General features: G+C 42.8%; 2 protein-coding genes across 5 annotated transcripts in view; one reads left to right on the top strand and one right to left on the bottom strand.

Annotated features, from left to right (window-relative positions):
* MIB1 (MIB E3 ubiquitin protein ligase 1) overlaps positions 1 to 5,166 on the bottom strand; it is a 77,951-nt gene extending 72,785 nt beyond the window's left edge. For 2 of the 3 annotated variants that reach the window (XM_040547835.1, XM_040547837.1), the window contains exon 1: positions 4,743 to 5,145. In XM_040547835.1, the coding sequence (XP_040403769.1) occupies positions 4,743 to 4,971 (229 nt within the window). In that variant the 5' untranslated portion in view covers positions 4,972 to 5,145. Of the gene's footprint in view, positions 1 to 4,742 lie in introns of all 3 variants that reach the window. The other variant, XM_040547836.1, reaches the window with a different exon arrangement.
* A 6,065-nt stretch (positions 5,167 to 11,231) lies between these two features.
* ABHD3 (abhydrolase domain containing 3, phospholipase) overlaps positions 11,232 to 25,923 on the top strand; it is a 28,649-nt gene continuing 13,957 nt past the window's right edge. The window contains exons 1-8 of one of the 2 annotated variants that reach the window (XM_040547834.1): positions 11,232 to 12,074; positions 12,944 to 13,032; positions 15,453 to 15,889; positions 16,405 to 16,513; positions 17,799 to 17,962; positions 20,525 to 20,707; positions 22,056 to 22,101; positions 24,881 to 24,993. In XM_040547834.1, coding sequence (XP_040403768.1) covers positions 12,020 to 12,074; positions 12,944 to 13,032; positions 15,453 to 15,889; positions 16,405 to 16,513; positions 17,799 to 17,962; positions 20,525 to 20,707; positions 22,056 to 22,101; positions 24,881 to 24,993 — 1,196 coding nt within the window. In that variant the 5' untranslated portion in view covers positions 11,232 to 12,019. The remainder of the gene's footprint in view (positions 12,075 to 12,943; positions 13,033 to 15,452; positions 15,890 to 16,404; positions 16,514 to 17,798; positions 17,963 to 20,524; positions 20,708 to 22,055; positions 22,102 to 24,880; positions 24,994 to 25,923) is intronic. The other variant, XM_040547833.1, reaches the window with a different exon arrangement.

Raw genomic sequence — 25,923 nt, 5'->3', positions numbered from 1 at the left:
ATTCTGGATCAATCACAGACTGCTTCTGCTCCTCAAAGAAAGGCTGTGAAACACAAACTTTGCAAAGCTTATATTCAGAAAGAATGCTTTAATTAAATCACTGGAATATGTTAAAGTGTCATAAAGACTTCAGGTTCCAAACGCCAGCACTACAGCTGGTCAGCTACAAACTAGAAGAGAATTTTAGCTCTGTAAAATGAGATAATGCAAAAATCAAACCTCCAAATATTCTTCCCAGTTTAAGAGCAAAATATTTCAAAACAAAATGTTTCCTATCATCCTTCATAGTGAACCAAAAAAAACAATGAACTAAGTACGAGAAGGGCACTTTCACCATGCCTACCTACTTTTAAACACCTGGCATTTCCTAACGTCCCTCCAATGTTAGTACACTGTAAAATCCAGTATTCCTTATCTCAGCTTGGCAACAACATTTTCACTATTTGCATTTCAAATCAGTTTCCTGCCTTTGTGTCTCTGCCACAGTCACCTTCTTTGGATTACCTAGGCCACAATTCCTGTCACCACTTCTTAATATAGCAATTTTACAGCCTTTATATACACGTGCTTTTAAAACCCATGGTTGCTCTTAAAGCCATAAAATGTAACGGAAGCTTTGTTGTTCAGCTTGCTCCTTGAATTTCTTAGGAATCTCTCCTTTGCACCAAAGACATTTTCAAAGGTGGCAATATACAACTATCCACCCAAAGAACATTTTAACATCTCCATACCACTCACTGTTATGCACAGAAGTCAGTGGTGATTTAAATTAGTTTTCAAAACCAACAAAACCCAATGGACTCATCGTTCTCTACAGAACTCAAGCCCAAATCCTTTCATATAATGGCAATACTACCATCAGGCAAGAGATGCCACGAACTCCTTATAAAATCAATTAATTTACACCCCAATTTACAAAGCTGTAGGAGTGCTTTGTTCTTCCCATCCTTCCACCCCAGATAATTTTGACACCGTGGCGAGACTTCGGGCAAACTGAAAACAAAGGATTCTTAGACATCAGCCAAATTCAGCCAAACTGTGTGAAAACCCCTATCAGCGTCCCCACCAACACAACTCATCTGTTAATCATGTTTGGCAGCAGCTAGCTAGCCAATCCCTACATGCAGGCGATGCCAGACTTGCCATAGCGTGCGCCCCAAGACAGGCGAGGAGGGAGAGGGTTATTGTGCGGGAGACATGGGGGAAGGGCAGGAAGAACAAAGGACACGTTCATATCAAACAGGCTTCACACGTTCCCCTGCCCAAACTATTGGATTTTTAGCTGTGTGGGGTTCTGTAAGTATTAACCAACAGCCACCAAGCAGAATCTTTACCAAGACCCAATTTAAGTGCCCCAATTTACACCTGATGTGTTAAAAGACCAAATATATATTATATTATTATATTATAAATAAATTATCCAAGTTGCTATACTCTTTAAAATGTTCTGACGTTTATGATTTCATGATGATCTGTGTAACTCTTGAGGTTACAGCAGAACAGAGGCACAGAAATACAAGCACAGAAAGCCACTGAGACCTTCAGCAGGTAACACCTACATTTTTAACCCTGGCAGAGTACAGCACACACAAATTCCCAAGCTGCGGCACACTTGCTCGCAGGATAATTTCACATCAGTATTTCACTTCCTGACCCCAGCTCCTCCACCACCTCCCCTTACTCAAGCACAAGTGGGTAAATATTTTACGCAGGAAAATGACATTGCTACTTTGAACCAAACACATAAAAGAGGAAACGGATGCCAAACAAGTTTTTGCCTCAGCTTTGCAGAAGACACATCCTCACAAAGAGAGTAAGCACAAAGTTTCTGTAATGATCATGAGCAGTAAGTGAACATGGTCGGAGGTGCTCTTTGCAAACCTGCTGCTGTACAGCCTTCCCTCCTAGATACACAGCTCGCTCCTATACACTTAATCCTTCCAATTTGAGACAGAGATATAGTTTCTGTTCAACAACTCCGAAAAATAATCCTTTTCTTCTTCCACAACACTATCAGGAAGTGGGGGCCCTCAAGACTCCCCCAGATCTCTCTTTAGATCCTGGCAACAGGCTTCCTTACAAAAACACCAGGATTTATTATGCAAGTATCAGGTCAACCACACTGCACTACATCCCACCATTTACTCCATTTAGGAGCCCACCATGCAAGTTCTAACTGAGATTTCCTTTCTTTTCAGATTCTTAGAGCAACTGAGAGGAATTAAATAACTATCCTGCTAAAGAAATGCTGAGCAATGTATATATGATCACCAATACTAATACAACTCACTGAAAACCAAAACCAAACCTCCTACCAGCAATCGGTTGCTATCCAGATGAACACACCCGGAGGAAACAGCTAACAGATACTTCACATAAACCACCGATAAGATTTTATTTTAATGAAAACAGTCCTAAAGTGTTTGCCCTAACACCTCTTGAGTTTCATAAGAAGTTAACGTCGTCTTGCAATATAGCTAATAGCCTGGTAATAAAAGTCATTAGAAAGCAACAGCAGTAGGACATCACTGAGTCTGTGAACCATTGTTCTGGCACCAAACCAAACACACGTATATACATACATACACGTATGAAAATTCAGGGTGTTTTTGTTTTTTATTAAAACAAGCTTCATCCATTACGTCTGCAAGACACTTGGTTCCTGACGCATCATCCTGACTGTTTCTGACTGCACGTGCCTCAAACTCACCAAAGCAGCAACTCTGACTGCAAGGACTGCTTTTAAGAGCCTATAATCAAGCCTGGTTTTGAATACCTAATAAGAAGAATTCCCAACAATAAACAATCTAATTTTGCCTTCTCCTGACGTATTTTTTCCCCTCAGTATAAACTTGAAACCGTGTTATGACTCTAAAGCAGGGCCGACTTTTTTTCCTAGTGTTAAACTGTAAGAGCCAGGTTTGATTTAACACCATGCAAACCGAGAACATGTCATATTTTATAACATTTCCTTGCTGAACAGCATTATGAGCAATGCTACAATTATGAATTCCTGCCACCCACTTTTCCTGTTATTACTTGGATCAAAACAATCCAAATGACCCTAGAAATACTTTCAAATGATCATCCAAAGTCAGAGTCCCTTAAACTAAACAAGTGATAGCCACTATTGTGGAGAAAAGTAAATACTAAAAGGCTGAAAACTACAGAAGGGAAGTGATTTGCCCAAGAATACAAAGTGAATCCTGTGGTAAAACCAAGATTTCAGTCCAAATGGACAGCATCATAACCCCTTGCATTTTCCACTAGGCTACAGTGCTTCCTTATCACTTTTTGTTACTAGTACTTTATAGATTTTTACTCTTCTGCTCTCAAGGGAACTGTGACCTGAAAAGTAACTCCCTCTAGCAAAAAGCAAGCCCGGGTAGCTCCATGCAGTTCTGCAAGGATGATCCACCCTCTGGCCAAAAACCTGGAGAAATGCCAGTTGCAAAGCCTGAAAACAGCAACATTTATGAGTTACCCCCAAAGCAATATACATAATGCTACCTGAAGCAGAAGTTAAAATTCTAATGTTAAAGTATAAACACAACCAAAAAACAGAAGGAATAAAGAAGCAAAAAAATCAAGGTGTAAAAATAAGTGTTAAGCATACATTGCCAGATGCAGCTAACTATACCATCAGCTTGCAAGCCAGCGAAGCAGAGCTGGAATAATGAGCACGTAAGGCTCATATTCAACATTTATGCATTTAAGCAGAAGTAGTCCCACTGGTTTCTACAAGACATCAAATGCAGGGAAAGTTTCAAAGCATGAACACCTGCAAGACACGGATCCACAACCTGAAAGACTACTCTTTGCTTCCCATCCAAAAATCCATTCCCAAAAGCTTTTCAGCTCAAGTTTTAACAGCATCTGCATTTCCGAAACAACAGCAAAACCAACCAGGAAGCCAGGGGAGAGGAAGGCATCCAGCCACAGAAAAATGAAATCCATCTCAAAGGATCACCATTAAAATCAACATATGTTTTTTTTTTTCTTAGCAACATTTTTGCAATTAATTAGAATTAATCCCATGATCCCTGCCTCTTCAGAAGTCTGTTAGCTCCCATTCATCGCTATAATCTTCTAACCTGTAATACAACACGCAGCTGGCTCAAAGATGGTCTCTCCTCTCCATCGTATTTCAGATGAAAGACATGTTATAAAAGCAGAACATCCAAGCACCCCAACAAACCCGACCAAGCACCTTGCTACTGAGGAAACCCTACTGGGCCTGATACCACCTGAGCATATTTCTGGGGGAACGAAATGACATTATTTTTGAGTTTTCGCTGTGAGAACAGGTGCTAAGAGGGATGTTTCCCTGCGGTGTTTGCCACGCTACCACTGCCGCATAACGCCAGTGCGGATCCCAGCCCATTGTCCAACCTGGCGGTGTTCAAATCATAAATATTGAGCAGCCGAGGCATTACAGGAGGGAATAAGGGCTTTATTCCTTTCTTCCCCAGTACCTTTGCTATCCTGCAGCAGCTCTGGCAACGCAGAAGAAAGGCAACAGGCCGACAGCAAGTCAAAACAATATTTCAACCCCTTGTTTAAGGCAACCCCTAGCAAAAAGGCGCGACGGCTCGAAAGGGATTTCCCATCACCCTTTTACCAAACGGCTCTAAAACACAAACTCAAGAAGGGGAAAGGGGGGGGGGGGGGGTTGTTCTAAATACCAAACCAGCCCCGAAACGGCCCGGGACACCCGGACGGACACCCAGGGAGCCGCTCACCGGTGGGCGCGCTGTCCAGGATGCGGAGGTCGTACGCCCCGGAGCAGCGGTAGTTGGCGGCGGTGCCGTTGTCCCACACCACCACCACCTCCTCGGGGCTCTCGAAGCTGCGCACGGTGCCCACGTGGCCCTCGCCGCCGTCCTGCTTCCCCCACTTCCAGTCGGGGCCCCGCACCACCCGGGCGCCGACGCCCTCCACCATCACGCGGTTGTTCCGCGAGCTGCTCATCCCGGCGGCGGGGCGGCCGCAGGAGGAGCGGGGGGGGGGGGGGGGAGGACCCCTCCGGGCTACCTGCGGGGGACCTCCGCTCTCCTCCCCGCTACCCCGCTACGGGCCGGCCGCCGCCCGCCGCTGCATCCGGGCACTGCCACCGCCGCGGCCCCGCCGAGCCCGGCGGCGGCCGCCAGCCCCCGGCCCCGCCTCGCCGCCCCGCACATGCGCCGCCGCCCGCTCCGTCTCCGCGCAGCCGTGGCGCCGCCTGCGGGGCCCGCAGGGGAGGCCGGCGCGGAATGGCCGCCGCCGCCGGCCCGGCTGGCGCGGAGGTGGTTTGGGAGGCGGTCCTGCTGGAGCCGGGGTTCCCAAACGTCCCTCCTCCTCCTCGTGTCGCCTCTCCTCTCGCCTCAGCAATTCACTGAGGAATTTGTATCAGGCCCCAGCGCCTCTAGTTTAAGGAAATTTGGTCGGGGACCTGCACCCTGCCCACCCCTCGCACCACCTTCAGGTGTCCCTCCTGTAGGACAGGCCTGCTGAGGCTCTTCATAAACTGCACTCTTCCAAATTTGCCTTCACGACAGTTAACGCCACAAGCACGTTCACGACAATCGAGAATTTCCACAAGCACTTTCACCAGAATTAACCCCACACGCACTTTCACCAGAATTTCCATTAACTCCACACACCTTGTCTAATCCCACACAGAATGTGATCCTTCACTTAACACATGGTCCTCCAACTGCTCTCTCCCTCTCTAACCATATTCTGTGCCAATTTTTTTCAAGCAGCCATCCAAAAGGACAGACAAGTCTAAACCAGACAAAGGAATACATTTCTTAGCAGGGAAGTGTCTGCTATGAGGCAGACCGGCTGCCCTTGTGTCCTGGATGTTTTTACAGTTTTTGTGCTTCCTTCCACCTTTGTGGTTATTAATATGGCCAGAAGAGTCTGTGAGATCATTTCCTGACTTCTTTTGTGGAGTTTCTCACACAATGTATAGCAGAGCACCATAATACAGACAAGTGACCGCCACCGCATTCCTCAAGTAACCCATCCCTTCCGACCCCATACTAAGACTGAAGAATGTTGCCTTAAACATGAAATTGTGTCCTGACAGTAGGCACTCCCAAAGCAGCATCCGATTACTGCTTCTACAGTGGAAACCTCAACACACTAATGGATACCACCCTAGGAAAGCATGCAATTGTCGGGCAGTTTGTTTTTTCTGGCAGATGCTTTTCCCCATACAAAAGCTACCTGCAGCTTGTACTAGCCTGTTACATTTAGTACACAGAATTGGAATTATACATATAAAACATGCCAGAATTTCCCAGAAATGCTGGAGGTTTCTTTATCTATCAAAGGCTCTATGTGGGATCTATCTAGGATATCTATAATGTTCCCATCTGCCTCATTCTACTTTCTCAGGCTTTGATAGTTATGGGCAAGTGCAAGGTTCATGCATATCTAAGGATATGTATCTAAGGATATGCATGAAGCCAGAGCATATTTTCTATTACTCTTTGGTACAGTTGATTAAACAGGCCTTTTGCAACCACTGCATATATGCCAGGAAAACCAACCAAGTCTGAGATAAGAGTTAGTGACAGCTCTCCTAGACAGAATCTGAAGAGATTAATTTTTCCAAGAGATTCATTTTTCCCTTATTTTTTTTCAGGAAGGATATCTCCTGAATTACAGGCCTTAAGAGATAATGCTGCTGCAGTTCAGCAGTAATGCATGTGTGCAGATATTATCCTGGAGATTTTTCTCTTCTGAAAATCCTTCTCCTGATCATTCTTGCTTTATCCCAACAGTCCCTTCCTCTCCTGTTTAGATAAGTGCTCCCCTAACAGCTATTACAGAGTTATACCTCAAAATACAGAGGCTGTATCTTTTTATTGGTGTGGTAGAAAAATTTAGAATCATACATTATATTATTTATTACATGAACCTGCTTGAAGTTTAAGCAATTAGTAAGGAAAAAAAAAGTTTTCAGTTCTTGAACCTTTTATCCAAATTAGCCTTCAAAATAACCATTACATACCAGTTTCAGATGGAGACTTAAAAAGAGACAAAAGAAAATGGGGAAGGATAGAGCTTTGGTGAAAGATTTATTCTGAAAGATTTATAATGATGTTGGACATTAGTGGTCCTATCTACTATTTTTCTGGTATCAGCCACAGGAGCATGTATCAGCATGGAAATTAGAACTAGAGTGACATGCAAAATAAGCTAATTTTGAGTAAGCACCTGAAGGCTGTTTGAGACTCACAGAAAGATGGAGATAGAAGAACCAGAATGTGAGCAGCAAAAGGAAAAAGAGAGCTCTGAGCTTTGAAAAGAAGCTGAAGCAGAGCTAGAAATAAATGACTCAAAGGAAAGGTATAAGTAAGATGGAGATTCCATAGGATGTTGAATCTGATTAACATATTGTGGCAAGAAGAGTGTCAAATACAACATTTTCAGGTGTGTATCAGCACTTTGTTTAGACTGAGAAAGTAGTCACTGTAAGCAAACAGATGATTTAATTTTTCCAACAGAAGAAAAAAAACAAAAAACCTTGTTGGCTTAGGGCCTCCTGCAAAAGGAAGAGAGGGTTAGCTGTTTGGATGGTTAGTATTACACAGAGTAAGTGCACGTGGCATTTTCAGTTGTCTCTGTCAAGTCTTTGGTCCCAAGACAGGACTGTTCTTTTTTGCTGATGAATGCTGAGAGTTCATCACATCCCCTAATCTTGCATTTGCCCCTCTTACCTTGTTGCACAGAGTGGCTGTTCTACGGCCTTAGAGCCAACACGTGTTCATACTCAGATAATTTATCTATCCTCAAATTGTGGGGAAAAGTGCTATCTAGAACCTTGCAACTAGAGTTAGCAGAAGCGTTTTTCTCTTTGCTTTTCAGTTCACAATGTAGAAATCATACCAGCTCATAACCCTGCTCAACCCAAGCACCAGCAGAGGTTGGGACTTAGGCTCTTTTCTGCCATCCAGGTTAGAGGAGACCAGCAAGACAGACTGGCAGAGCAGTAACATCTGAAAGTGCTGCAGCAGAAGCAACCAAAGCTCAGCTGCCACAGGCCTTATTTATTTACCAGAACAGTGCTGCTGTAATTAACCACTGATGCCTGCATGGTGAGGCAGAGCTCACTTTGAATACCTCAGGTAGTCATGGCAGAACAGTTGGATCACAGGCGGGAGGAAGGGAATCCTCTGTGCTTTAGGCACACTTGACTGTAATTACAAAGATTCATTAATATGCATTCAGTGCAGGAATCTCGATGCACAAAAAGACCTACAGAACTAGTTCCCTTCTGGCTACCCAAAATTACATGTAGTGCTGAGTCACCCCATCCTCCAGCTGGTGATTGTGGTCTTCCCCACTGTCTCCTGCCATAGCAGAGAAATCCAACACGGGGCCACATGAGAAGAGCTCTGGTTTGTGCAGAATTCAACTGTTCATCAAAGCCATTCCAGAGAGCTTCTTGCCTAAACTCTGCCTGGTTGCCTTGTGGTTCTGCAAAATGCCATGCTCCACCAGGGAATCTTAACATATGTATTTCCATGTACTGAAGACAGACTTCAGTAGAAGTTTTTCTGGACTGTCCTGTTTGATTAAAGCTGAACTTGCAACGTAGGAGCTGGAATATGCAATGCAGAAAGGGGACTATGCCTATTCCAGGAGAGAATGTCAGGTGAAAAGTCTGCTTTACAAGGTTTAGAAGAAAAGAAAAAAATCCAACTTCTTGGAAAGACTAACTCATGCAGTTTTGAGGTTTTGTTTACTATCTTGCCATAAATTCTGAGTTCTGAGACATTGTTGAATGGAGGATATATATATATTGCTTCCTAGGAGTTGAAGAAGACCATCACGACTTTGTGGGAAAGGAAGAAAGGGAAAGGGAAAGGGAAAGGGAAAGGAGCGTAATCATCCTCCACAGAAACTTCTGGTCTGATAACATGCCACATCTTTTTAAGTTAACAGAAAAAAAAAAAAAAATGTTGTCCAGATCAGCATCATCTAATGTATATATTCTAGAATCTGAAGAACGAGTTACGACCTTCAGGCCACATCTCGTTTGTCTGCAGTTTATTGTAGAAAGAACACCACCACCACCAAAAAAACCACACAACTAATTCCTCAGCCTCTGCTGCCATCACGTGGCCATGTGTCATCTCTCATTAAAGCTGAAATGCCCCTATCCTGTTTACTGTTAGCTCTGCATTTCCTCCGTCTTATTTACCAGATTCATTATCCATAATGCAGTCCAATTTCTTCCGCAATTTTCAGAAGTGGAATAAGTAATTGGCACTGGATTTTTTCCTAGTTTCAGCAGATTAAAATATTTTTAATGGCAGATAAGTGAGCAAGCTGTTACACAACACAGCAAAGAGTTTTGGTGGGGTTCAGGTTTTTACTGTGCTGCTGGCATCTCCTATGAAAGTGTTAATTACAGCACATGTATTAATGTCAATGCCACTGTTTCTTTCCCTAAAGAGTTCTATCTGCTATTTCTCTTCTAGGAAAAACAGCTGAACAGAGAACAGATTATAAATAAATCACTTTATTCTCCCGCTGTGAAAATAAACTAATCCCTTGGAGATCTGCTAGAGAATGAAATGTCCCTGAATCTGGCTAAAATCCTCACTGTGCTGAGAAAAAAAATAAATAAATAAATAAAAATACTACTCATCATTTTAGATTAAAGAAGAGTATCTTTCTCTGAAAGGACCATCACGGAATCTTCTCCCTTGTTTAAGACTTTAAGTTTTACTAGTGTGGACTATTTTGAGTGGGGAGAAAACAACATTGCTGAAAAGGGCATACAGACTACAATGCCACGTGCTTCTGTTTGCACATCTACACAAATTCTCCTACGCCAGTGTACCTTGGAGGGTTAAAGGATGTATACCTAGCTGACAATTCCAAATGTTTAGCCCCCAGTTGCAGACCACACAGCTAGGAAGCAGCTCTTCAGAACAGGACCTGGGGGTCCTGGTGGACACCAAGTCCAACATGAGCCAGCAGTGTGCCTGTGCCTCAAAGAAGGCCAGTGGTAACCTGGGCTGCATTAGGCAGAGCACTGCCAGCAGGTGGAGGGAGGTGGTGATCCTTCCCCTCTGCTCAGCACTGGTGAGGCCACCCCTGGAGTGCTGGGTCCAGTGCTGGGCTCCCCAGTACAGGAGAGGCCTGGACATACTGAGAGTTCAGCAAAGGGCCACCAAGATGATCAAAGCATTGGAGCAGCAGCCCCCTGCGGAGAGGCTGAGAGAGCTGGGACTCTTCAGCCTGGGGAAGAGGAGGCTCAGGGGGATCTGATCAGTGTGTGTAAAGACCTGAAGGGAGGGAACGAAGAGGTCAGAGCCAGGCTCTTTTCAGTGGAGCCCAGTGCCAGGACAGGAGGCAAACAGCACAAACCGGAACACAGGAGGCTCCCTCTGAACACCAGGCAGCACTACTGTGCTGGGTGGGTGACCGAGCACTGGCACTGGTTGCCCAGAGAGGCTGTGGAGTCTCCTCCTTGGAGATCTTCACAAGCTGCCTGCACAGGGTCCCGGGCAACCTGCTCTGGCGGGCCCTGCTGGAACAGGGGTTGGAGCAGATGACCTCCACAGGACCATTCACACCTCAGCCATTCTTTGGTATTGCTGTTTTATTCATAGATAATTGTTAATATTGATGACGCATGGGAAGGAGGGATTAATTTCTTTGTTGTATTACGTTTCCTGATTTTAAAGATTATATCAGTAAATTACTTGGAATTCTCAGATATAGTCAGAACTAGCCAGGTCCTATATTTAGACTGATAGGAAGATAAACTGCCTTCACAGGTTATCAAGTTATTTTAAGAATGTTCCTAATTTATGTGCTTGACAATTTTGTTTAAGACCAATGGAACTAATCAAGTGCTTAGTCAAACATAGAGTACAGGTCCTTTTGTTATGAAGGCACTCAATATGTACTACATAATGCCTGACAAAATGATTTAGGCACTGAATAATACCTAGGTTTTATTTTTAATAGCCTGCTAAAGCAGTAACAAACATTGAGTAACTCAAGCAGAACTAAACACTGTCTGTTTTGTCATAAGAGAAGTCCCAGTCACAACATAATGTAATCCTAAATTCTAGTAAGTATGATTTCCAGTGATTTAATAGAAATACAGCTAGAAAATTTCCAAAATACAACATTTTTGTATGTTGCTAAACAAGACTATATGCTTTGCATAAAGTAAATATTTTTAATATACATCTAATTTAAGATCTTGTCTAATTATAATAAATTAACTATTGACATGCTAATGAAAAATCTGTGAAAAAGAATCTAAAAGAAAGAGTGATTGGACAAATTTCTGACCCCACTGAATTCAGCTGAAGCCATAGTATTCATGAGGGCAGAACAAAAGTTTACTGAATGTATATGGCAGTATTATTTTTTCCATAGTATAAAGCATTCTAAAATGCTTTGATTTTGTGGTTGAAATAAAAGATGCAAGGTGTTTGTTTTTTTTTTTTTTCCATTTTGAACTGTTTATAAAGGAATTAAAATAGGTAAATAAAAATGAAGATGTTTCACTCTAAGCTACAGAAAAGATTCCTTGGAACCAGGAGGAAATTTAACCTAGATTCAATGTTTAACTCTACTGCACATCTTAGGACAATTCTCAAGTCCTGTAGCAGCTTCTGATAACATTTTTAATGAAAAAAATAATTTGACTAAGAAAATGTCCTCAATGTATTTGCTCACCTTATACTGAATTTAATTTGTTATACTGTCTCGTATTCTCAGTTTTGAGCATGCCATGGATTGTCATCATTGGTTGCTGAACAAAACAATCACTTTTAAGTTAATTCACATTTCTGAGAATTATTTTCAGCTATATCTCATAGAATTTGAACCTGTATTTTAACTCTTTTGTGAACATTCTAGATGACACCAAACAAAGTTTCATCACCATTATTTAAATGTTGATGATGCCATTATCTACATGGTGATGAGTCAAATCTATGTGATCCTCTACTAACCATGAACTTGTGTTTAGCAGTTTGTCAGCTGTATTCAGATGCAGGGAATTGGTTTCATGAAGACCAGATCTCATAAGAGTCCTTCCAAGAGAGGTGAATATTGGGCAGCCTTCACATTGCAACAGCTGTTGATGGTATCTTCAACCACCTAAAAAGACAGAGAAACGGTGCTAAATTAGGTAGTTGCATTTGTGCTCAGGATAGCTGCTACACCTGCTGAACTGAAATTCGCAGATTTTAATTGAAGAAAATATTGTTAATACAAACATATTACTACATTGTTAGTATTGTTATACAAGGCATAGCATTCCTTTTAAATCCTATGTTCTTTCCAGCTTTACATCTGGAAGAGCTGAGGATTATTCCCTGACAGAGTGAAGAGAAGCAGCATGGCATAAAAAGATTTGGAAGCATGAGAAACTGGAGATTATAGTCAAAGTAGCAAAGCTCAAGAAAGGGAGAAACAGAAACACCTTCTCCTTATGCCACAATTATTGATTTATTTTTTTTTCACAAACACCAAGAGTACAAACATAAACACGGCCTGGCAATTTCGTTCAAAACTTGAAGTGTCTCCAACATAGAACATCTGCATGGACTTTATTAATTCCTGATTGATTCACGCTTTAAGGAAAGAAAAACATGGGATATGCATGAAGAAGGCTTGAGAAATGCTGAGCTGAACTTTTCAAATGCGTTTTTCTTCTTCTGTTCTACTGCTGATAACAAATATCAGCAATAGTGAGTGCCCCTTCCCTGCATTGATGGAAAACTTTTCAGATGTTTCATACATGGACTGGGAACTTTTATGTATCCCCAAGATTGGTCAGGCTGACACAAAGGTATTTTTCCCATTTTGTTTGATGAGTGGCAAAGTTCAGCTAATGTTAAAAGAACATAAACAAACAAAAACCTTGAATTTAAAACTCTGAGGCTAAATGTCATTTGTCCTCTCCTCAGAGATGTTGCTGTGCCAACTGAAGTCAATTCCAAGGGTGAGGCTACAGAGAACTGCGCTGGGACCAGCTTGCAATTGTCCACTGGGACATCAGTAAGAATATAACACACCTCCCCACTAGCTCCAAATGATCGCAGAGCCACTGAGCTTAACAAAACAATAAAATAACAGCGTAGCACTAGTGTAGCCTCCTCAGTAAAAGAAAACATAAATCAAGCTGTGACTCACCAATTGCTCTATAAATCATTATCTACTGATTAAGCAAAAAAAAAGTTGTGAGACAAGGAACAATCCCATACCCTTTCCTTTTTGTCTAATCTATAACCTATTACAGCTGGCTTGATCCAATCATATTAGTAAGCACCAGGGAGCAAAGTGCACATAGCAAGTGTCTCTTGGAATGCAGGACTCTGCTCCTCAGGAAAAAAAGCAAAAAACAACAACAACAAAAAAAAACCAGCAAAAAACATCAAAAAAAAAAAAAACCACAAGCAAACCAACAGTAAGAGTTCAAAAAACTGTATCAACCACCTTGTTTTCTCCCCTCACAAATTTGCAATCACTAAATTACTTGGAGGTGGTTGCAATACAAGCAGAACACGGTATTTTCTTTTTCAGCCCTGCAAACTTTGATGTAGGTCAAAAGAGAACCTTTTTAAAGAATTAAAAGAAAAGGCACTGGAATTGGAGGATCCGATAGGAATCGCTTAGAAGAGAAGGCAGTTACTAACATTACTGCTATTGACAGTTACTGACATGCTTACATGGTAACTCAGCCAGACGAAACTCAGCCCTTCTCAGTACACAGGTTTGTTTCAGTTTGCCTGTGGCCTGTCAGATACGCCTGACATTCTTAACGCTCCCATGAGTAAGCGATGTAGGGTGATGGTCAAAGACCAGATAAACCTCATCAGCCTTTGCGTCCGGATCTGGTTTTATGAATGCAATCTCTCTAGGCCCTTGATCTAGCCACTAAGCCGCTGGTTTTGTACGCCTCAGAAAGGTTTCTTTAACCACCAACATCCACGCCTTCCGCTTTCTGGTCTTGTGTATAGGTGCATTTATAATATTTCTAGCCCTGTAGACACACACAGTGTCCTCTTCTTTCTCAGCCATTTGGGAATTTCTTTTCTTTAGTTTTTCTGTGACTCAAGAGTTGTCCAACTTAATGGGTATAAAACTTGAATCTGGGAAAACAATCTGATGCAAGCAATAACCACTTTCCATCTTCAGACGTAGCAGGTTCCTATCCATGTAAAATGTAGTCCTCAGTTCAGCCAAATTACAGTCTCTGAAGGTTCCTAAATTCACCTTTTTGATGAAGCCGATCTGTTTTCAGAACTAAGCTCTCTAGCCCAGCTGGTCACACCAGAGTGTTCCTTCATGGTACCTACTTTTATCTGGGGTGTACAGCCTAACACTCCCAGAAAGTCAGGACCCGGCTATGGCTGTTCTCCTTCAGCAGAAGCACTGAAAGTGAAATGTTGATGACAAAAGGTTTTGTCATCACCCATTCAGTTTCCTTTTTCTGTAACAGGGAAAACAAGCTGCGGGGTAAACAAGCAAAACCCAGATCCTTCCTACCCTCTCCTTACTAATTCCCACACTCCTTTCAACAGATGCTCTATCCCTTTGTCTCTGGAAATTACAGTCAGCTGATAGGATAGGAAGAATAGGTATTTTTAAATTTCTTCAGAGCATGGCAATATATTCATAGTAGTTTACCTTTGTTAATACAATATACATTGTTTTGCATACATTTATCATTCAAATTCTTAGTGAAAAATTCTTAAATCATAGAAACTCTTTTTACTTGGAAAAAAAAAAGAAAGGAAGACAAGTAACAGATTTCTGCTTGTCAGACTGAATGGTAAAACATACTTGACTTTTCCAAACACCATAACCCAATTAGCACTGCAATCAGAAACAGCCATTTGACTGCAAAATCTTTAAATGTTGGGTTTTTATGATAGTTCTTTATAGTTTATAGATAGTTTTTTATGACAGTAAATGGGTTTTTATGATAGTTCTCAAACCAGGACTGGTATCCACTCTTGCTGCACCAAAGCAGTACATTTGACCCCACGGTAGGAACATGGTAGCACTTTACACCACAGAAAGCTTCAAGTCCCTTTCAGTGTTTCCCTAAATTAAGCTCTGTGGCCCTATATCCAAGAGATTAAGGAGCTTGCCATCATCATTTCATGGTGAATAAGTTGGGCCAAAAAATGCTTTCAAATTCTGTCAGATCTGCATCTCTCTGATAAGATCTGTCCAAGTAAGGAGAAACAACTGAAATGGGCCACGTTGTATTCTGCTTCTGTTTTTGTGTGTGTGGTGGTGTTTTTTTGTTTGTTTTGTATTTGTTGTTGTTGTTGTGGTTCCCAATTCAATTAGATGTCAAAAATTGGGTACAGCAAGAAAACACAGGTAAGGTATGCAGTGGAAGTGAACAATTAAATTTTCCTTGCTAGGAAGAGTCTCAGCGAGCAAAGTCTGTCTTTTCTCAACAGTTCATGGTGCTGAGCCATAGAAGAAGGAGCAGGAAGGTACCGCTGCGTCCTGTGGTGTGTGCAGGCATCTCAAATGGCAGATGCTCAGTGCCAGGACATTTGTATCATCAGCTGCGCTCCTGTGACTTTGCCAAGGAAAAACGCAGACACTGGGCTATTTTAGCTGAAGAGAGAAGCATCAGAGTTAGCAAACACGTGAGGGCCTCAATGCAGCAATCCATGCTGCTGAAAGAGGAGCAGGCAGAGGTTCCCTGGGGAGTTAGGGACTACATCCACTCCTCTCTGATCTTCACAGCGCCTTGTAATCGAAGTGAGAAGTGGAAAAGCCGTGGCGTGCTTCAGTCTCACGTTAAAATAGTTATACTGCTGGCTGACCAGTGGTGCACCTGCAAGTCCCCAGCATCCCCTCGTCCTCCTGTGTGCTTGGGGGCTCTCGTCCTGTAAAAATAACAGCGGGACGGGGGAACGAGGCCTCTCCTGGAGGCACTGAGCACCAGCAGCATTTGCCCCAGCTGCTCCTCACGCTTTCGGACGGCAACCTCAGGAACCAGAGCCCCGGGAAGGGCACCCTCAGCCCCCAGGGCCCCGGGACGGGCACCCTCAGCCCCCAGGGCCAGGTGAGGCTGCGGGCAGCCCCTCGGTGTCCCCAAACCCACCCCGCAGCGCACGGGGCCTGGGTCCCCGCCGGGTCCCCACAGCTCGGGAATGGCGCCGGCGGCTTCAGCGCCCAACGGCCCCCGGCGCCCTCCGCAGCCGGCGGGCAGCGGCGTGGCCAAGGGCAGCCGGGTGGCGGCTCCTCCTCTCCCCCTTCCTCCTCCTCCTCCTCCTTCTCCTCGTCCCCTCCCTCCGCTCCGGGGCGGTCTCGGCCGCCGAGCTCCGGCTGCGGCAGCCCGGGGGTGGGCAGCGGCGGCGGGATGGACTGGCAGGTGCTGACCCGGGAGCTGTCCCTCTACCTGGAGAGCCAGGTCCGCGTGGGGCTCTTCGGCTCCGGCGTGGGCTTGTCGCTGGTGCTGGGCTTCGGCGTCGCCTACGCCTGCTACTACCTCAGCAGCATCGCCAAGGTGAGCGGGAGGGCGGCGGTGGCCCGCGGACGGGGACCCTCCGGGGGACACCGGGGGTGGCAGCCCCCGGGAGGCAGCGGCGGCTCCTCAAATGGCCGCCGCCGCGCCCGGAGGGGCCGCTGCCCGGAGCCCGCACCGCCCGGGGACGGCGTCCTTGTGGAGGGGTCGGCCGAGCCGGGCCGTGCCGTGCCGTGCCGTGCCTTTCGGCTCTCGGGGGAAAGGGCCGAGGCTTTTCCTTGCGCTGCCCTCCGCCGGTCGGGGAAGGGGCTTCGCCCGGGGGCAGGCGCCCAGGGGCTCCGCCGCCCGCTCTGCCGGTTTGGGGACCCTTGGGTTGCTGCTGCCGTGTGGCGGGGGCTCTGGCGCCTCTGTCCACCTGCTCAGGAGTGGTTTCACGAAGAGATTATGCGCTTTCAAATCATTTGGGTACGGTGTAAAGTGGCCCCTGGAGCAAGAGTGAGAGCGCCTCGTTGAGTGCTCCACCAAGGGAAAACAGGCGTGTGAAAAGATTTCGGGCTGCTGAAGGCTCGCACGTTGCCACAAGCCTCCACAGACTGGCTGAGAACACAGCCTTCCTCTTCCTCACAAAAGGATGCTTTCTTTTCGTCAGAGGAAGAAAATGACGGGTCAGGAGGACGTGCTGCCACCGCTGCGTATGCGTAGCAGTTTTTTTCACTTGTCCTCTCTTGTCCTGTTAACGTTTGTACGCTGGAGACCCTAAAAGAGAGGTTTAAGAAATGTGGCCGCTAAAATGCGAGCCATGTGGGATGTGATGATTTCCACACCAATTTCTCTATACAAACCTAGGCTGTGAGAAAAATACCTGTACGCAGAGCATTATTAGAGGTGAGTAGCCTATGCAGTTGGGCGCCGTACTGTGAGGTGGGAGAAGGAGAGTCCTACCAGGTTGAACTAGGTACTGCAAGCGCGTGCTCCAGGTACGCTGCTGAAGCTTCATCTCTGCCTGGTGCAAGAAAACTGACGCAGGAAAATCTTTCTCACTTGCTGCGGTACGGTGTGGTTTCGATTCCGGTATGCTGGTAAAAGCAGGGCTGAAATAATGTATTATCAGAAGCGAGTAAGGAATCCATAATGTTTAGCGGTTTTCATTTTTCGGTTGGGCATTTCGGGATTTCATTCGGTTTATGTTTGTGTATCTCTTTATCATGAAAATAAAAAGATTCATAAGTAAATATATTAACAAAAAGAGTCTAGTGGGAGATTTAAAAAGGCTTTCATTATTTTTTTTCTACGAATGCCCATGCCTGACTGTAGTCTCTCTTCCTAGAAACCCCAGCTGGTGGCCAGCAACAAACGTTTCTGCCGCTTTCTCAAGGAATATTGCCCTGTTGTGACAGAAACTTACTATCCCACGATTTGGTGCTGGGAAGGTCGGGTGCAGACACTCCTGCGGCCCTTTATCACTTCTAGACCCCAAGTACAGTACAGAAAGTAAGTGCCTTTCTTCTGGAAAGTGATCGATTCTGTAGCCAGTGGTTACCTTACTCTGTGTCACAGCTACTGTCATTGCTCGAGTGTGTGCCCATATATCTGCTTTATGCCCCTCTTTACAACTCCATCCTAGGCTTGGAACCATTTCTGTCCTGGATTCAGTATGCAGTAGGTTTAAAAGGCCAGGGCTCCCATATAGCCCTATTATAGCTCAGGGAGTCTTGGAGCACTGGAATACTGGTGGCAATACAGGACCTGATGTGGTTATATGTTCACAGAATGGTTGAAGTGGGAAGGGACCTCTAGAGGTCAACTGGTCTAACCCACCCAGAGCAGGTTGCCCGGGACCCTCTGCAGGCAGCTTTTGAAGTCTCCAAGGAGGAGACTCCACAGCCTCTCTGGGCAACCAGTGCCAGTGCTCGGTCACCCACCCAGCACAGTAGTGCTGCCTGGTGTTCAGAGGGAGCCTCCTGTGTTCCAGTTTGTGCTGTTTGCCTCCTGTCCTGGCACTGGGCTCCACTGAAAAGAGCCTGGCTCTGACCTCTTTGCTTCCTCCCTTCAGGTCTTTACACACACTGATCAGATCCCCCTGAGCCTCCTCTTCCCCAGGCTGAAGAGTCCCAGCTCTCTCAGCCTCTCCTCAGAGATGCTCCAGCCCCTTCATCATCTCAGTGACCATTTGTGGGACTCTCTTGAGTATGTCCAGGCCTCTCCTGTACTGGGGAGCCCAGCACTGGACCCAGCACTCCAGGGGTGGCCTCACCAGTGCTGAGCAGAGGGGAAGGATCACCACCTCCCTCCACCTGCTGGCAATGCTCTGCCTAATGCAGCCCAGGTTACCACTGGCCTTCCTTATTGCAAGGGCACACTGCTGGCTCATGTTGGACTTGGTGTCCACCAGGACCCCCAGGTCCTGTTCTGAAGAGCTGCTTCCCAGCCAGGCAGCCCCCAGCATGTCCCGGTGCCTGGGGCTGTTCATCCCCAGCTGCAGGACTTGGCACATCCCTTTGTTGACTGGCATGCAGTTCCTGTGAGCCAGTTTCTCCAGCCTGTTGAGGTCTCTCTGGATGGCAGTACAGTTGCCTGGTGCGTCAAATATTTTGGTGATTGAATGCCATCATTTTGGAAGGGTCATGCTGTCTTTGTCCATTCAACCAACATGTTCAGCTTTAACCATTGCATGGCCGCTTTCAGCCCAGTTTTAAATATATAAAACTCCTGGGATTTTCAGAGTAATTTTTACCTGTCAGGTCTATCTTGTGTTCTTTGGTGCCTAAATTCTAAGAGGCAAAAAATTATATATATTGTTTGTCCTCAGCTGATCTCTCTCACACAGAAGTGAGGCTCAGTCTGGCAAGTGAGGCATTTGGCACAAGAGCTAAGGAGAAGTACTTTTATACTCCGGAACCTGGACGCAGCACAAGTTGTTTCAGCTCTGTTTGCATGGTAGAATAGATTTAGCATTTAGCAGCTTCCCTTAGTTTTAGTAACTAGGAAACATTTCAGTGGTATGGCCATGTCCAGTTTTTGTAGCCCTTCTTGTATACTTCCATTTCAAGGTTTGTGAGGAAAGAAACGTAGTTCCATGGGGCAATGCTTAATTCGCACCATTTGAGATTGTGCTGGCAGTACACACCAGCATACTACTGCCCATTGCTAAAAAAGGGTAAAGCTGACCTAATGAGTCCAACAAGGCTGATGAGCTCTAAAGTCTGGAGTTGGTGCTATGAAGATTGTGCTTTCAGATGAAAAATCAAATGCAAAGTAAACTTCAGTTTTGGTAGTTCTTGTGTCATACAATACATTCATTGCCAGAGAATAGGGAAGATGCTGAATTTCTCTCCCCCCCCCCCTCTCTCTCTCTCCCTCTCTCTCTCTCTCTATATATATATATAAAAGGACTGTAACCTTCCTCTCATGGTTTAAGACAGGCTTAGCTTCTTGGGATGATATCACATTTATTACATTCTTAAGTTGTGTTTTAAGCATGCATGCTAACAAAGTTTGTGGAGATAAAGAGTATGAAATTCTGGCTTCACTGAAGCTGTAAAGATGTAGTGTCTGTCTGTGTTCCACGTGTTAAAAACATAACAAAGTGCCATCCAGCATACGTGCTTATTCTTTGGGTAAAGAGAAAACAAAACAAAAAGAACAACAGACGCATGATAGATGTTTAACGCTTTGCCCAAAGCAGAGCCAGAAGGTTCTCAGGCCACCCAAAGGAAAGCTGCGGTACACAAGCCCACATACAGTAAAAGGCAGTGCCAAAAGTCACATTAGTTACGAGCTTCCAGTACATCAGCAGCAAGTGATGAAAGGCCAGTTCTTCGTTTACTGTAAACTGGAATTGTGCCATGAACTGACTGTGCTAACTCATGTCAATGGAGGTATGGCTCTTTGTGAATGGTGAATGTGCAAACACAATTAGGTGGTACTTGTAGCAGTAAAACATAATCAATGATGCAGATTTTATACCTGGTGATTTTTACAGTTTAAGCACTCTTAATAGTATGCATTTATTTTTTAAATCTAATCATTGTTGTCTTGAAATGTGCCTTTCAGTGAGCTCATTAGAACAGCAGATGGAGGACAGATTTCGTTGGATTGGTTTGATAATAATGACAGCTTATATTATCCGGATGCCAGCACAAGACCTACTGTCCTGTTATTGCCTGGTCTGACAGGAACGAGCAAGGAATCCTACATTCTTCATATGATCCATCAGAGTGAAACACTGGGATATAGGTGCTGTTACACGTCATTGTTTGTATTTTGTGTGTGAGATCACATTTAAGTATGTACATGTATAAGGTGTCTTCCTGACGCAAATGAGATCTAAAAAAATTAGTTTATGTGAGAAAGCAGTAGTAAAAATAATAACCACCACATTATGTAACCAGAAGTAAACTCCAAAGGGCTGTTTTAATATCTGCAGACGTGCTCCAGAAATTGCAGTGAAAGCAAGCTATGTCTGCATAGGTCTTTGCTGCTGTGTCCTAAACTGTAACATCAGCACTTGTGTTACCTTTATGCTTTCTTGAGAAGGGGTTTGTATTCAGCTCCACAAAGACTTGTATGGATGGGTTGCTGGCAGAAGGCCTCGGAGGAGGTCAGCTTCTGAATGCCAAGATTGCTTGATTCAAATTCCTGAGTGCAGAAAGGGGAGCCAACCTACTCCTACTGCTGTTTCAGGAAGAGGTTTGTCACCTCTTAATTGTCACTGTTTAATTTATTTTTTTATTAAGGCTTCTGGTCAGAATTGGGTAAAATAAGTGTATTAGTCAACGAGTAAATTCCTTTATGTAATCATATTCCTGCTACTGTGCTTTAAAATACGTTGTCATTGTTCCAGGATCCCTATTTGGAATATTGCATTTTGCAATTGCAGATTGGTATCTGCTATTGACTACATGACGTTCTTCAAATATATATGTGTGTGTGAGTGCCTATGTATATTTCTGGCTGTTCTCTGGAGGTTTGGGGAGCTGCTCTACTAAATTCTGAAAGTAAAACAGCTCTTTAACTGTTCAAACTACTTTTAAAATCACTTTAAAACTTACCTGTAAAAATACTAGAGGAAGACAGATTCCAAATCAACAGCTTCTTAGAACTAATTCTTGAAGTATTCCTGACAGAAATATCTGCATTTGATCACCTAACAAAGAAAAGTATAATGTTGTAAAGGAGAACTTGAGGTTTTTGTTTTTAAACAGCCAAATTTGAAAAATACCAAAATATTTTTTCATGCCTTTAACCCATCTAAATATAGCTTATGGCTCATAGCTGGCCAGCTCTGAGCTCAGGCGGAGCACGATCCATATTCCGTCTTCCGGTAACCCCAGGGGTTCTTGTCCTGCAGTCTGACCTTGACTGACAAATCACAGAGTTCACATAGAGTCCCACCGACTACAGTGGTATAAAGGTCATTCTGCACGTCAGATTTTAGCATTTGTAGGACAGTAAATATGTATGTGCTGAACTTATCCATTGAACTGGCTCATTTTTCTTTATGTATTTTAAATTTTTGGTGTAAGTTGTCAATTTCAGATGGATGAGCAATCTCTATAACTGAATTTACTTTCTCAATTTTTAGATGCGTGGTTTTTAACAATCGTGGAATTGCTGGTGAGGATCTTTTGGTAAGGATGACTTTTAAGATAAACATCTTTCACGTGTAAGAAGTATGTATATATGTAATCATCAGTGTCTATTTGTAAGGCTGGATTTAAATGAGAGGAGCTCATAGCATATGTTGAAAATGCAGAGAAGAGAATCTAGTTATCTGGTAGATCAGTAACATGCCAATGTACATTTTTTATTTTAAAACTTAGAGATCAACTGGTCAACACAATTGTTTTGTGAACATTTTGTTCTAGGAAATCACTTAAATTACCAGCATCTGTGACAGTAAAGTGAGCAATCTTTATACTTTTCTTCCTCAAAACACGATGGTATTTAAAATGTATGCATCCAAGAAATTCTGTTCACTCAATGTGATTTTCTCCTGTTGTTTTAACGTATAAATCAAAATATAAACAGTGGCAATTACTTTCCCAATTGCCAATAAACATTTAAGCATTTGGTTAAAAAGCCATGCCATTAAATTGATCCGTATTATGTGTTATTGAATTAATGAGTCAGATTTATACGGGTAGTCATATCCTGAAAATTGATTTTGTATTTTTCTCAGCAATTACAACACTAGATTAGCTACAGCAGATTTTTTTTAATAATTTCTGAGACATACAAATCACGATTGCTTAGAGATAACTGGCAGTTCCACAGATGGTGAAATCGTGAAGCTAAACATTTTCTGCATCTCGGCACAAAGCATGATGAAATACTGCTGAATAAGCCTTGTTTGCTCATATACATTTTGTTGACAGTTCTGAAGCTGGTATGAGTGTGCATAATACTAAGTATTGTTTTGCATTTTTTAATCCCCTGGTTTCAGACTTAGAAACTCAGAATGTTTTTCCCATAATCAGATAAAACATTTCAATGCAAATATTGCTATGTTAGAGTAGCTTTCTGCATACTTTCAGAGATGGATCTACAGAGCAGTTTTGTGGCACACAAAGTCCTTATTGATGAATTTCTGAATCGCTAACAGAAAAGATCTCTTGTTTGGATGCATTGTGTGTATTTTAGTGTAATCGGATTTACATATTTAAGCATTATAAGATCTTACTGTGAAGCAGACCAGCTGAAATTATAACATTTTCTGTAAGGGGTTTCTACATTTTAATATAAAATCCCTAGTTAATGAGTTTGAAGCATAGCTGGGCAACACAGTAGAAATAGTCATGAAAGTAATTCTTCTTCTAGTCTCTTTAAAGATAGATGTAAATTTACAGTCTATAATAGTTATTTAAAGAATCGGTTAAACAAATTAGAAGAACATTTTTATTGAAAGTTACTGTGAATTATTGTTATGGAATGTTCAAATATTAGATGACTGCAGCCAATGTGAGCTAAGATGTAGTTCTAAAATATCTGTGTACGCTGAGTGGATAGATATACATTGAAGTGTCAGGAATTAACTGAAATTAAAATGCAACTTCCCACTTTAGTTTTATAAACTTTTAATCAAATATACTTTAACTTAGAATACATTAGACCCTAGGTACTAAAAATAATTTATTTTTCCTTGTAAACTTGACAACTTAATTAAAATGAAACACATTCACACCATTTGTAATTAATAGGATGTAATAAAGGGAACAGTGATTCATGTGGATGAGAATTGGAAATGCAACATAAATGGAAAACATCTTCAGATTTAATTATCCAGATTTAGCTTTTCTCTCCTTTTTTTAATCTGTGACTTCAACATTTTATTATTCATGTTAAATGTACTTTAAGTAATTATCTTCTTTTAATTAAACTTGTTAAAATTGTCCACAAATATCCAGGCTGTTTAACTGAAAGCAAATTAAAAAAAAAAAAAAAGCACCTTAAAATACAGAGTTGCTTCAGGCCACAAATATGTTCAATTAACTCATAATTAAATATTTTTATATTTTAGTTTTAATGCTTGTACTGAATTTTGGCAGGCTAGCCTCTACCTTGAGTTAAGTCAAGGTTGTTAACGTGTTTAGTAAGAGCTGTATAGTTAAAATCTCTTTCTGTAGATGAAATCTAGAGAACTTACTTTACTGTGATTCTTATTATACCTAAAAGTATTTATCTCCCTTACACTGCTGCAGAGAGTCTGCAGATTGTAGCCTGTAGCAGTTGTCTGTGCAGGTGAGGCTCAAAAGCTATGCTTACCCTTCAAGTGAGTGTGGGGGGGGATATCCAAATCCCAGGGATGGCAATGGAAGTCATTCCACATTCCAACTGAAGGCTTGAAGAGATGCTGCTGGTAGACAGAGAAGGGATAATGTATGTGTTTAATTGCTTTTGTTAGTATGTTAGTAAATTAGGTAAACAGCACTGGTAAATTTATCCATCTATTTATTTGCTTGTATCGTGTATAGAATCTAAATACTGTCAAATGCTAGCTGACAGAACTTGAAGTCTAATACTTTCTTTTGAATTTGAATGTGGGAGAGGATGGTCAAATTGTCATTATAACTTTCTTTTCTCTAAATTAGAGCCTTTATGATGTGTTTTCATTTCTGTAGGGTATTTCAAAAACACCAGTGCCTATGTAGTTTAGCTAGTGACTCTGCGTTCAGTTTTCATCTAATGATTTGGTGGTTGCAGATAGTGAACGTATTTATCACCTGTTTTGTTTTGTAATGATAGCAAGTATAATTCCTTCCTCCACCTCCTCCTGAAATGTTTGCCATTTAGTGCACTTTCGCGATAAATTTATCTTATTATATAAAAGAACTGCTGTACATTTTTCTTTGTCCTTAAAGGATGATAAAAAAAGCTTATGATGGCGTTTTTCCCTATGACTCCTTACAGACACCAAGGACTTACTGTGCAGCTAACACAGAGGATTTAGAGGCAGTTATTCATCACATACACAGCTTGCACCCCTCAGCTCCGTTCATGGCAGCCGGTGTTTCTATGGGAGGGTAAGGTATTATGTAACAGAAGTCTCAGCTTAACTATGATCATAAATAGGACTGTTGTAGCATGACTGTAAATGATTACTCTGAAATACTTACATTACTTACTGAACTGCGACTAATTTCAGTCTGCCTGTAATTGTCAATATTTGGAAGGCTCTTAGAAGCTTAACACCTTCGAAGCTTTTAGCTTTGTGTCAAGTAAGGTGGAAAGTGGCCAGCATTCAGAAGGTGGCTGGGAGAGAAGACAGGAAACACAGACAGATTGATAGACAAACAGGTGGGCAGTAAAATCTTTGGAAGCTATGGAGCCCATCTTTGGAACAGAGGGATAAAAAATAGGAACTTGAATTAATGTACTGTGTTTCTTAGCAATCTCTGGATATTAGAAGATTTATCTTCATTCTGTTTGGGTTCTGCAGTGTGGGGGTCGGTTATGCTGGAAGAGATGTGATTATCTGCTCTGTCTGGCTCGGAAGCCAGAAGTATTGTTGTTGAAACCAGTATGGGTTGATTATAAGGTGGTATTAAGACTTGCTGTGTCCTGGCTTTTCTCCAGAAAACATAGCTAGAACAGACAGTGATAGAACAGTTGCTAGAAAAATCACTGCTAGAAACTAGGAGAAATATTCAGACAGACTCTTTAACAAAAACTGGAGAAGAGAACTTCCATTAGAAGTACTGCAGACAGTAGTTACTTTTTTGAGACTTCCCTTCTTTCTGATAAATTTCATGGACAGTGGGCAGATAATAGCCCTGTATATTGACATCAATCTTCTAATGACTTACAGGAGCTTTGGGATAAATACAGATTTGTTCAAACAATATAGTTACTGATAATCAAGTAAGTAACTTGGAAGCCCTGTAAGTCAGTTAAGGCAATCTTTTTCCCTTGGTGTTGCTGGGATTTTGCTAGTGTCTTCAGTATGAATACAT

The sequence above is a fragment of the Cygnus olor genome, chromosome 2 (assembly GCF_009769625.2).
Source record: "Cygnus olor isolate bCygOlo1 chromosome 2, bCygOlo1.pri.v2, whole genome shotgun sequence".
Classification (NCBI taxonomy): domain Eukaryota; kingdom Metazoa; phylum Chordata; class Aves; order Anseriformes; family Anatidae; genus Cygnus; species Cygnus olor.
This window is presented reverse-complemented; position numbering and strand designations above follow the sequence as displayed.